Source organism: Artemia franciscana, chromosome 5 (genome assembly GCF_032884065.1).
Source record: "Artemia franciscana chromosome 5, ASM3288406v1, whole genome shotgun sequence".
Classification (NCBI taxonomy): domain Eukaryota; kingdom Metazoa; phylum Arthropoda; class Branchiopoda; order Anostraca; family Artemiidae; genus Artemia; species Artemia franciscana.
This window is the reverse complement of record NC_088867.1, coordinates 3316287-3329361: the sequence shown is the minus strand read 5'-3', so window position 1 is coordinate 3329361 and position 13075 is coordinate 3316287. Positions and strand designations below refer to the sequence as shown.

General features: G+C 34.9%; 2 protein-coding genes across 2 annotated transcripts in view; one reads left to right on the top strand and one right to left on the bottom strand.

Annotated features, from left to right (window-relative positions):
- Positions 1-235: 235 nt before the first annotated feature.
- Positions 236-13075, top strand: part of LOC136026884 (BOS complex subunit TMEM147-like) — a 344819-nt gene continuing 331979 nt past the window's right edge. Inside the window, exon 1 of the mRNA XM_065703690.1 lies at positions 236-327. Coding sequence (XP_065559762.1) covers positions 251-327 — 77 coding nt within the window. The 5' untranslated portion in view covers positions 236-250. The remainder of the gene's footprint in view (positions 328-13075) is intronic.
- The window catches only part of LOC136027782 (uncharacterized), a 75294-nt gene continuing 66220 nt past the window's right edge, over positions 4002-13075 (bottom strand). Inside the window, exons 4-5 of the mRNA XM_065705245.1 lie at positions 11466-11626; positions 4002-4161 (exon numbers count right to left, since the gene is read on the bottom strand). Coding sequence (XP_065561317.1) covers positions 4002-4161; positions 11466-11626 — 321 coding nt within the window. The remainder of the gene's footprint in view (positions 4162-11465; positions 11627-13075) is intronic.

The window sequence follows — 13075 nt, the reverse complement described above, 5'->3', positions numbered from 1 at the left end:
GGAAAAATTTCAACGGGAAAAATTTAAAATAATCCATCTATAATTTACATGGGGATCCTCATAATCTATAATTACAATAAGAAACTAACTTAATAATAAATAATACTTTTTATAATAAGAAAGTAATTTGTGGCTCCGTGAAATGAAGTTTTATTTTGCCATCTATATTTTGACGGCATTTCAAATAATATATAGCGCTTCATAAAAAAATTTTTAAAATTGAAACTCTACCTGGAAAACAACGAAAAAAATGACTTTCCATCACTTTGTTAATTGTTTTGCCTTAGCTTATGCTCCATATTACCTAACTTACAAGTATTCCGGCCTGTGAGAACTATTTATTTGCTTTTTTTTGAATTTATAAGCTTCCCTAGCTTTTTTAAAGAGGGACTGCTGGTTGTTGTTACAAAACAACTGTGTTATATTGAGTTTAGGCTAGCCTTATTTATTTCAGGTGGTTTGATTCGATTATTTTGTTATATCAGGTGATTTTACTCTGTTGAAAGCTAATTTTTAATTAAGTTATAGACTAAAGTCTTTTGAGAATTTAATGCAGGGGTAACAGTAGCCTACACTGTATACCCTCTACTAGGGAAAATTTATAGTGCCACCTCAAAGATGAACAGGTAAATGTATCACAGTTAATTTTTTAGTTTCATCACAAGCTGTCTAAAGTGGAAACTGTTGCAAAGCAGCATAGTTTGCATAGGCTACTATAGCACTCAGAAATGCTTATTATAGACATGCATCCATTTTGGGTTGACCTTCCTCCTCCATGGGGCAAACTAAAAATGTGTAAAGTGGGCAGGGGTTTTGAAGCCAAGGGAAGAGTTGGGGTTGTACAATATGAATAAAGTTATGTTTTTGAATAGGCCTACCAATTCTTGTTATCACTGGTAGGCTAATTCCTATATAAAATTTATGAGCTCCCTTGCCCTACAAGGCTATGCAAGCTAAAACTCCCAGTTCTGGTTTATAGAAGAAGATAGGGTGATGCTATTCTGGTTCATAAAATTATTAATTCAAAGGCACTTCCTGATCTTTTTCCTCTGGCTTCTCAGGACTCTTATACAAGGGGACATCACTTGCAGTTATCTAAAGAACTGTCTTACCTTAAAATTACCTTAAATTGCATTTGCCAGCAAGATAAGGTGGTAGATCCTCCTGTAGTTCTTGCTGGTGGTGAGTGATGTAATTATGTTGGCTTAGCTTCCCAGTCCAGCCTCCACTCAGCCCTCTCCCAGTCCCTGTTGACTCCAGCCTTGAAGGAGTGGGGAGTCTCAGCTTGGATGGTAGACTTGAATAGGCTATTCCAGAGGGGGGCCACCTGAATGGAAAAGAAACCACATCGTTCCCTTCTCCGACATCCAGGCAGGTGAAGCTTAAGACTGTGACCTCTTGAATTGTTAGCCAAAGAGGGGGTGAAGATCTGGTTCATGTGACTGGATTTGAAAATCTTGTCTGCCATGATCACATCTCCTCTATATCTTTGATAGGTGAGGGTTGGAAGTCTCAGAGATGATCATTGTCAAGAGATCTTGACAATGATGGTCAACAAAAGAATGGAAGTATAACTGGGAAGCACTTGAATCAGCAACATCAAACCACTAGTCAAGTGTACATATTCAACTATGTGTCATGTATTATCAACTCTGGAGTTTCTACAAGGAAAAATCCTTAGATTGCTCCAAGCTGCAATTTAAGGTATTTTAAGGTATAGTAGGAAGTCAAAAGATAATTAAAAAACTCATGCAACCATTAATGTTAATATCCAAGGTCATTCACTTTCACTCTTGAGCTTAAACTAGCCAGTTGTTTCTGAGCAAAACAAATGTCTGATTTTGCTTACAGGTGACATTACCTATATAGCAAAATGTATTAGTCCATGAGCCCTGCAGGGAGTGGTGTGAAGTCTGTATTCTATATTTATTAAATAAATACAGAATACAGACCTTGCCCTGCTGCCTACAGGGCTCATAGACTAATATACTTTTCTCTATAGGCAATGTTACTTGTAAGCAAGCCCACTTTACACATTTTTAGTTTGCTCCATGGAGGTGAAGGGTCAATTGGAATGGATACACTTCTAGAATTAGTATTTTAAGTGCTATAGTATGGAAACTATGCTATTTTGTAGGATAGTTTCCAGTTTAGACAGCTTGTGACAGAACTAAGCAATTACCTAGTTCAAATTATTGACTTACCAATAAAGTAAATATACCACTTGATGGCTTTTTTTATGCTCTTTATGAATAAAATAATTAACCAATTCATATTTAAGCACTTTTGGACCTAAACTAACCTTTTTATAAATAATTTTGGCACTGAGAAAATGTAGTATTATTCTGTCAAAAACAACCCTGGAAACAGCACTGAGAAATGCAGTATTATTTTGTTGAAAATGACCAATAACTCATACTTCAATTGAAAATTCATCATTTTTAGGAGCTCAGAAAGTGCTTAAATTTGAATTGGTAATAGAAGCAATTATTATATTTGCAAAGAGCATAAAAAATGGCATCAAGTAGTATGTTTGCTTTATTGGTAAGCCAATAATATGAACTGTGATATGTTTACCAATGAACATACCTTTCAATACGCCTTTTAATGCTTTCTGAGTAGATTAAGTAAAAGGTTTGATAATTTTTGGACTTTGCATTATTTTTTTTTTTTTTTCAGCACTTAATAAATCCAAATTTATATTAAAAAAAAAATGCAAAACCAACAAATTTTAAGGTATAGATGTATGAGCAGTCCACCACATAAGGAGACATGCTAAGAAAACAATTCTTACTTCATAATATGCACAATAATCCTTAGTTAATATATTTTGCAGTGGGAGAACCTTTATCTTCACTTCTTTCCTTGTTTTTCTAGTTTTTTTCTAAGAAATTAATGAATTTCTTATAACCTATATATTAACAGAGTATATATTCCCACCCCTCTAATGTACAAATGTATACCCAGAATTGAATTCTGAATCACAATAAAACCATCATTTGCCTCACAAATAAACTTTACCTCCATCCCTAAATATATACAAATCAGGGTATATATTTGTGGATTATGGGGGTGGGGGTAAAGTTCATTTATGACAAGCAGATAAGAGAAATAAGCAATCAAGATATCAGAAAAAAACAAGTAAACTTTTATATTTAGCCTAAGGCTATATACAGGGTACTATTGCAACATTAGCATTCATTATATTTTAAAGAGTCTAAATTTGGAGTTTATTTTTTTCAAATACTTAGCTAAGTAGAAAGTGAATACACCTCTGATATTTTTATACTACTTCTAAAGATACTAACTGCCTCCTTTACAAATTTTAAAGGTCTCCTTAGAGTGACAATTTGCTCATTGCTAGAAAATGACTGCCAAAAAATTCTGAAAATTAGTTTAAAACATTTATAAATACCTAAATATCTCATTTCTATAAGAGCGTTGCTTCAGTTTATCCCCTCTCCCCTTCCCCCATGATGAATAAATATGCAATCTACTGTATATTTTCAAACTACATTTTTTAATAGCACAATTCTTTTATCTTAACTTCAGATCAAATTAAGGTTTATAGTGGGTCGGTTCTGCTCCATGTTGATAGTAATATATATTGGAGAGTTACTGTATTACTGGGCATATGGGACAGACCAGTCATACTTCCATGGCTTGTTGTTCTACTCTATGTCAGTCTTTACTTGAATGACACAGTAGTTGGCACCATCACTATTTTATAAGGCAGGCTATTTTAGTTACTACTTTAGCTTTAATTAGCTTTTGACACTGTTTGTTGCCCATGCCCATGAAAGTTTGGCTGCTCATCAATAAGTATTCCCAGGTCTTTTTCTCCATCTCTGGTTAAAAGATGAATACCAGATTACAACTTCTGGTCAAAGATGTTATATTAGAGGTGGAGATTGTTACTGCCAAAATTGAGGGTGCTGGATTTATTGTTATTCAACTCTAGTAGCCACTTGTTCATCCAACTCTGCCTTTTCTGTGTCTGGTCACAGTCCTTGTTTAACATCTGATGCCAAAAGCTTGAAATCATCAGCACTGTGTACAATGTTGTTAGTGACTTCTCTAGTCATATCATTGATATAAATAAGAAAGATGGTGGGGCTTAGGACCATATCCTTAGGGGCTCCACTGATTACACAACCTGGTCTGGAAAGTTTTTATAGTTGTTACTGGTAAAAAGGTGGCCCTTCTTCCTTTGTCTGTCAAGAAGCTTATCCCCAATTCAACAAATCACTATTGGTGCTAATTGTTGATACTTCAGCCCTAAGATGTCTGGGAAACTCCTTGTCAACTGCTTTAGCAAAATCAAGTCAACATGCAAAAACACATCTTACCTAGTTTTGTTTTCCACTGACTTTCCTGGGAGGAAGTCATGCTGGTCTGGCAGCAATATATTAATAGATAGAAGATGTGCCAAGATTTTTGCATTTACAATATATTGCTGGGTTTTCAGTAGGCTTAAGCTAAGCCTATTGGCCAATAATTATCAGCTTTGTTTTCCTTACTTGAAAATTGGTGTAATATGTGAGTTTGAAAATATATAGCAGACTGCATATTGTCAAAAGAGTGTAGTTGTTTTAGAAATGTTGACTGAGAAACAGGATTGGTGCATTAGGTGGAAGACTTGTGGAAGTTATGGAACCTTTTACCCTTTTTACACCTTCTATCATGCAGTATTCATAATAAGATTGAATCACAATGATATACACATTCTACTTATGGGAAAGTTTTGGGCTTAGTTGTAAGACAACTAAACTGCTTTTGTTGGCAGATTTTGTCTGAAAATACTAGTGCTTCCACTATCACCGAAATTTTGGCCATTTCCCCAAAAATCTCTTATCAAAAAAAAAAAAAAAATTGTTTCCCAAAATTCCCCTTTCATTCAGTATTGCCACTAGTGACCATCCACTGCTAGTAACTATCACTTTCATTTAACTTGACATGATTTTTTTGCTACTTTCCAAAGTTTTGTCTCAGTTATTTACTACACATCAAAAACCAGACATAGATAATTGAATTACTGACCTTTCTTCCTATGCTAGCAAAAGCATAATGTTTGTAAGACTATACCATTTCATCAAAGATTCTCTTGTGATTTGTGGTAAAGAATTTCATTTGGACATTTTTACATTCAGTGTTATTCTGAGCATCAATGTAAACAGGGCTACTTTAGACAGCTTGACTGTGAGCTTAAATTGTGTTTTCTGTTTGATTTTCAAATGTCTGAAAACATAATAGAGTTAGATTGAATAATTATTATAAAATGAATAAGGGAAAGCATGGTACCTATGCAGAGAGGGGTAAGGGGATTTTTTGATAAAATTGGAGATATTTTCATTATTGAGCATTAAATTAGATGAACATTCCACTCAAGACTTTTTTTTATACTTTTCAAAATATAAGCATTGTTTTACTCAGAAATTAAATGGGTCCTTTGGAAGACACCTTTTTCTCTTATTTCCTGCGATTTAGTTTAAGTATTCTTTTCTTTTACTCTAGGTTTTGGATATAATATATTAATCTTAAATACAGAATAATTGAATGCATGATGAATCAAAGGATGCTTATGTATAATACTGCCGACACTCAAATTTAAAGTGTGTACAACTCAAGAACAAACCAATTTTATCTGTCTGTATTTAGAAACAATTAGCTTACACTCAGTGGAAAACAAGTGGTGGATGACAGAATACATTGGAATTATATAATTTTGGGCTATATATTTGCACGTTAGGATAGGGGGGGGGTAGGCTAGTTTAGGTCAGGTTAACCCCCCCCCCTAATGTGCAAATAAAATAGCCTAAATTTATATCTAAAGTATTATATTCTCATCATGTTTTGGTATTTTTCATTTTGATTAACCTAACTTCTCTTCTTGAGTGTTGGCGGTGTAATACATAAGTATTTATTCAAGGAATTGATCTTTATGCCAGGAATCTTCACCCTAATTTTTTTTTTTTAGTTTTGCTTCAATTTGTATGTAAAAATTAAGTACTTTTCTGTTTTCCCTGAGAATTTTATTTTGTATATAATGTTTTATGTTCAAATGTATTCCTCTCCTCCTCTTCCCCTCACCATTGCTACTCTGGTGACAGTTAAATCGGAAAAATTAAAAAAAGAAGGTATTTTTAACTTACAAACGGGTGATCGGATCTTAATGAAATTTGATGTCGGGAAGGATATCGTGCCTCAAGGATATCGGGATGAAACTTGGTGGGAAAAATAATCACAAGTTCTAGATACGTGATTGACATAACCGGAACGGATCCGCTCTCTTTAGGGGAGTTTGGGGGAGGGTTAATTCGGAAAAATTAGAAGAAATGAGGTATCTTTAACTTACGAAAGAGTATTCAGTAGGGATCTTAATGAAATTTGATGTTTGGAAGGAAATCGTGTCTCAGAGCTCTTATTTTAAATCCCGACCGGATCCGGTGACATTGGGGGGAGATGGGGGGCACCCTAAAATTTTGGAAAACGCTGAGAGTGGAGGAATCGGGATGAAACTTGGTGGTAAAAATAAGCACAAGTCCTAGATACGTGACTGACATAACCGGAACGGATCGGCTCTCTTTGGGGGAGTTGGGTGGCGGGAAGGATAAATTCTAAAACATTAAAAAAATGAGTTATTTTTAACTTACGAAGAAATGATCGGATCTTTATAAAATTTCTTATTTAGAAGGACCTCGTAACTCACATCTCTTATTTTAAATCCCGATCGGATCCAGTGTCATTGGGGGGGGGGGATCCGGAAATCTTGGAAAACGCTTATAAATTTCGTAAATTCGTGATTGACTTAACCGGACTGGATGCGCTCTCTTTGGGGGAGTTAGGGGGTGGGATTCAGTGCTTTGGTGAGTTTGGTGCTTCTGGACGTGCTAGGACGATGAAAATTGGTAGATGTGTCAGGGAGCTGCACAAATTGACTTGATAAAGTCGTTTTCCCTGATTCGACCATCTGGGGCGCTGAAGGGAGAGAAAAAATTAGAAAAATTGAGGTAATTTTAACTTACGAGTGGGTGATCGGATCTTAATGGATTTTGACATATAGAAGGACCTCGTGACTCAGAGCTCTTATTTTTATTCCCGACCGGCATTAAGCCTCTGATTTTCTTTTTAAAGTTATCTATTGATTTTTAAAATTTTGCTAGAGCTCATGCCATATGAGCTCTTGGCTCTTCCGACCTCGTCACAAGTGCCATATGAGCTCTTAGCTCTTGCTTTTAATACCTAGACCTATGTCCATAACTTTTAATTTCTGAGCAATTATTAACCCTATATGAATGCTAATCCTGAGATAAAAACAATAGAATTAAGAAAAATTACGGTAGAATTTGTCATTCAAAACTTTTCCTAAATATAATCTTCTCACCATAAAAATCGCAGTACCCTCTGCCCCTCATAGTGAGATAAAAATAAGCTATAGATTATGTTCAAATTTGGGGAATGGTTGATTAAAACGGAAACGACCCCAAAACATGATTCATAAAAAATTATATATTATAGCCAAAAGTAAAAATTGGGTTATTATTTCCAGATTGTTTTCTTGTAAAGTCTCATATTATTTTTAGACTTTTTTTTTTTTTACAAATGGCTGGTCTTTATTTTTTACTATGCTACCTGATATCTGTCTTGGAAGATTGATCAAGATAATTTCTTAAGCCACATGGGCCTGCCATAATATAAAGAAATAAAACGATCAAAAATGTTTTGTTTTTAAGGCCAAACGAGAATACTGAAAAAAACGAACAAAATAAATGTTTTGATAGGACAACCGCCTCCCTTTTTCAGCGCGAACAAAATAATATATACAAGGAAAATGCCAAAGAAAAAACCGACAAAACAAATGTGGAAAGTCAATGCGAAAAACAAGACAATGAAAAAACCAAGAACTTAAAAGATGAATAAAATTCTATAAAAGCCAAAAATTACAGGAATTAAAACCAAATACCTAGCAACCACAAAGCGAGTCTTTCACCAATGCCCGCGATTTGCACAGAATCCTAAAAATTGATCTACCTTTGACAGATACTTGTGAACAACTGCTGGTTGTCCTCTCGAAATATTCACATTGTTTGTTTTTTGGTATTCTCGTTTGGCCTTAAAAAAAACCATTTTTGGTCGTTTTCTTTCTTTATATTGAAAATGAACTATATTTGGTAATATATTATATGTGGTAATGAACTGTGTGTGGTAATATATTATATGTGGTAATGAACTGTAGTTAATTCGACCCAACAGGAATAAAAAGTCTAAAAAACAGCAACTACAAAACAAAAAAGAGCTGTTTTCGTTTTGGATATTCTTTTTTTCTTTACCAGGTGATGTATCTCTTCTGAAATATCTCTTCTCACGAGATGTATGTATTTTCTCTTTTGCAAAAAGAGACGTATCTCTTCTCATGTTGCCGCTTTTTAAAACTTGTTCAAACTAAAAGCTCATTGAGTTTCAATGTCACTATGTGAAAATTTACTTTTATGTTGCTGTTATCTTTTGTCCTTGTGGACACGTTTTTACTTACTCCACTTCTCTTCAAATGAAAGTGAATGTTTGTTCAAATCTCGCACAAACAGCCAAATTCTTTAAAAACTATTTATTCGTCAGTTGAAAGAATCCTAAAAGGGCTGGTAGCAATCAAGATGTACATACAGTTAAAGCAGGTAATGGGAAAGCTGGAATGCATAGATTAGTAGCCTAAAACAGCCACGCTACAATGTAGCAGCAATGCTCTCTTTATTTTGGGGATTTGATTAGGGCAAAACTAATATCACAAATTCATAATGCATCTGACTACCCGGCTGTAAACCAATATTGTTCTCCCAGAAAATCAAATGGTGCTTTTTGTCGTTATAGCTTAGTAACCAATGAGTATCAAGTATGCAGTTGGGTATGCATTATTTTTATAGAACCAATAGCATTAGAGTGTACAACTTCACCAAACAGTTCGTGGTAACGAACTGTAGTAAGGAGTGACCCGGCTCAATAGTAACCAAAACTCTAAAAAATGGAATTTTTATGCCAATAGTTACATCAAAAGAATCGCATTTTAATGCTGATTTTAAATATATGTTTCATCAAGATTAGTCTTACCCGTCAAAAGTTACGAGCCTGAGAAAATTTGCCTGATTTTATAAAATAGGGGAAAATACCCCCTAAAAGTCATACGATCTTAACGAAATCACACCATCAGATTCAGCGTATCAGAGAACCTTAGTGTAGAAGTTTCAAGCCCCTATCTACAAAAATGTGGAATTTAGCATTTTTTGCCAGAAGACAAATCATGGATGCGTGTTTATTTGTTTTTTTCCAGAGGTGATTGTATCGACTCAGTAGTCCTAGAATGTCGCGAAAGGGCTCATTCTAACGGAAATTAAAAGTTCTAGTGCCCTTTTTAAGTGACCAAAAAATTGGAGGGCACCTAGGCCCCCTCCCACGCTCATTTTTCCCCAAAGTCACCGGATCAAAATTCTGAGATAGCCATTTTATTCACCATAGTCGAAAAACCTATTAACTATGTCTTTGGGGACGACTTACTCCCCCGCAGTTACCGTGGGAGGGGCTGCAAGTTACAAACTTTGACCTGTGTTTACATATAGTAATGGTTACTGGGAAGTGTACAAACGTTTTCAGGGGGATTTTTTGGTTTGGGGAGAGATTGGAGAGGGGGGGTTACGTGGGAGGAACTTTTCATGGGGGAAGAGACTTTCAATGGAGGGGGCGTAGAATTTTCTAGCATTATTTAAAAAAAGAATGAAAAAATAAATATGAAAAGTTTTTTTCTACTGAAAATGAGAAGCAGCATTAAAACTTAAAACGAACAGAAATTATTACGCATATGAGGGGTTTACCTCCTTGTAATACCTCGCTCTTTACGCTAAAGTATTTTTAGTAATTTCAACTATTTATTCTACGGCCTTTGTGATTCAGGGGTCATTCTGAAGGAATTGGGACAAAATTTAAGCTTTAGTGTAAAGAACGAGGTATCGACGAGGAGTGAGCCCCCTCATATACGCAATAAAAACACACGAATATAGAAGTTCGCTAGGTAAGTTAATTCGTAAGTTACGTATATTTTTTACATATGAAAAGTTATAGTTGCCTTTTTAAGTAATCAACAAATTGGAGGGCAACTAGCGTGAAATCTTCCGATTAAAACTATTCGTTTTTTTGTTCGTTTTAAGTTTTAATGTCGCTCCTTACTTTCATTAAAAAATCGTGTTGTTTTTTTTTGTTTATTCTATAAAGTAACAGCAGTAAGCTGTATACAGTATACTTCAGACTTTGAATATTATACTCCACTAGCAGTATTAGAGTGAATATGATACAGTACTTTTGATAAAATGGTACACTTTATATTATGGAGTGTGAAATTTATGGCTAGTACATGGCTTGCCACTGAATTAGGTTACATTGTTAATGGTGATTCAGAAAACTACTGATATTTCTAACTGTAAGCTATACTAAGGTACGTTTGTTACTGTCGTGCACATTCTATGTATAAAAATACTTTTTGCTCAAAGCAAGGCTGTCAAAACACAAGTTGTGCTGCTAATGGGTCGGCAGCTTTTGGAATCCTGCTACTGGCAGCTTTGGAACTTTTGCACACCTTCTGCCAAGTCCGTGGGCAGTAGAGTACAATTTGATAGACAGAAGTTGGAACTTGCAAAATTATAGTGATTTACATGGATTGATTTCCTAAGATTGGTGACCTATAATAATGATAATAATAATTTATTCTTACCCTCAGTATACAGAAACTCATGCTAGAGGACCAAATAATAGAAAGAAAAAGAAGACAAGAAGTACATAAGGACAACAATGATGCTTTGGCTTTTCAAAGCATCATTTTGACTTTTTTTTTGGCTATTCAGCCTTTTGGCTAAAATCAAAGTCTTGTAACATTGATGCTTACTCAGTAAAAACACAAAGCTAAAGAAAAAAAAATCACTCATAATAGAAAACATACTTTAACTAACCTAATACACACTTTCAAATAGTTTTTTGGTAATGAACTGTGAGTTAAGAGCAACCCTTCTAAATAGTAAACAAAACCCTGAAAAACGGAATTTTGATGTCAAATTTTGATATCAAATTTTGATATCAAATGAATTGTATTTTTATGCTGATTTCAAATATATAAGTTTCATCAAGCTCACTCTTACTCATCAAAGATTACAAGCCTAAGAAAATTTGTCTTATTTTCGAAAAAAGAGGAAACACCCCCTAAAAGTCATAGAATCTTAGTGAAAGTCACATCATCAGATTTAGCGTATTAGAGAACTCTATTGTTGAGGTTTCAAGCTCCTATCTGCAAAAATGTGGAATTTTGAATTTTTGCCAGAAGAAAGATCAAAGATGCATGCTTTTTTGTTTGTTTTTCCAGGAGTGACCGTATCGACCCAGTGAACTTAGAACGTCGGGAGAGGGTTTATAACAACGGAAATTAAAAGTACTTGTCCACTAAAGCGAAAAAAAATTGTAGAGCAACTGGGCCCCATCCCACGCCACTTTTTTCCAAAAATCGTCCAGTGAAGATTTTGATATAGCTATTTTGTTCAGCATAGTTGATAGCCCCAATAACAATGTCTTTGGACATATCATGATCTCCACAGCACTTGGGGAAAAGTCTTCACATTATAAAGTTTGCCCATTGTTTACATATAGTATTTGTTATCGGGAAGTATGGATACATTTTGTGGGTGGGGAGGGGAGTACGAATTTTCTGTTCGAGGATTTTGCATAGGGAGAATTTTCCATGAAGGTGGAAGTTTTCAGGGGAAATTTTATAGTGGGGGAATCCGCTGGAATTCATACACGAAATTTCTTTATGTGTCTTGCTTTCTCTTTACCGACTTAATTTTACACGTGGAGATGTTAAGGGTAATTGTCCGGGGTAAATTTTCACCAAGACTAAATTGTCCAGAGGATATTTCCTTTGGGAGGAGGATTTTCCAGTCAGATCTGGCGTTATTTAAAAATGATCAGAAATTAGTAAAAAACAAGTTTTCTTCAACTTTAAGTAAAGAGCAACATTAAAACATAAAATGAACAGAAATTATTACGTATATGAGGGTCGTTGTCCCCTCCTCAGCACCTCGCTCTTGAGGCTAATGTTTAAATTTTGTACCAGTTCTTTAAAAGCAGCTCCTGAAACACCAGAGTCGTTTAATTAGAACAATAACTAAATTTTTTAAGAAGTGCCGAAAAATTTTAGCGTGAAGAGCCAGGTGCTGAGGAAGGGGTAACCCCCCCCCCATATACGTAATAATTTCTATTCGCTTTAAGTTTCACTATTGCTTCTTGCGTACAGTTGAAAAAGCTTGTTTTTTAATAACATACATTATTTAATAACATAACATACTATTTTTTATAACTCATAATAATCACACTTTAAAGAAGCATAATGCAAAACCACTCTAACTTGGCCTAATACAATTCAAAGAAAAGTCCATTATTCTGTCAGATCCCTTATAGGAATTAATCAAAGCTCATCCATCTTTTCACAAATTTTGAAAACTCCTTACCGCTTAGAAATATAACTATTTCTAGAAAAAATGGATAATTGAAGTAAATATTTACAAAATTGAAAACAAACAGAACGGGTTTGATTATATTCAGTTGCAGAGAAAAACAGAAATTCTCCAGCTTGGAATTGGGTTGTTATGACACCAAGTCATAACCATAATCCACCATGGTTGGTAGGACACCAGTCATAATCCAGCTTGGAACATGCCGCCAAGTCATATTTAATCCGTTTTTACGCCCAAGTCAGGACTTTGCTTGTTTTTGCACCGAGTAAAGTCTTACCTCAGTTTTATAGTAAGTCAGTCCATCACTCAGAGGTAGCTCACTTTCGTAGTGAAATTGAGAATCCTTGCATAATTACGGTGCAAACATGGTGCAGAATAACTACGTTTCTGCTAAAAAGATGATTCTCCAGGGGAGACAGGGGAGATATTGAAGAGACAAAGTGGAGGGTCACGGGTTCAATATCTACATCTAATGATAGGGCTGGTAGCAATCAAGATGTACATACAGTTACTGCAGGTAATGGGAAAGCTGG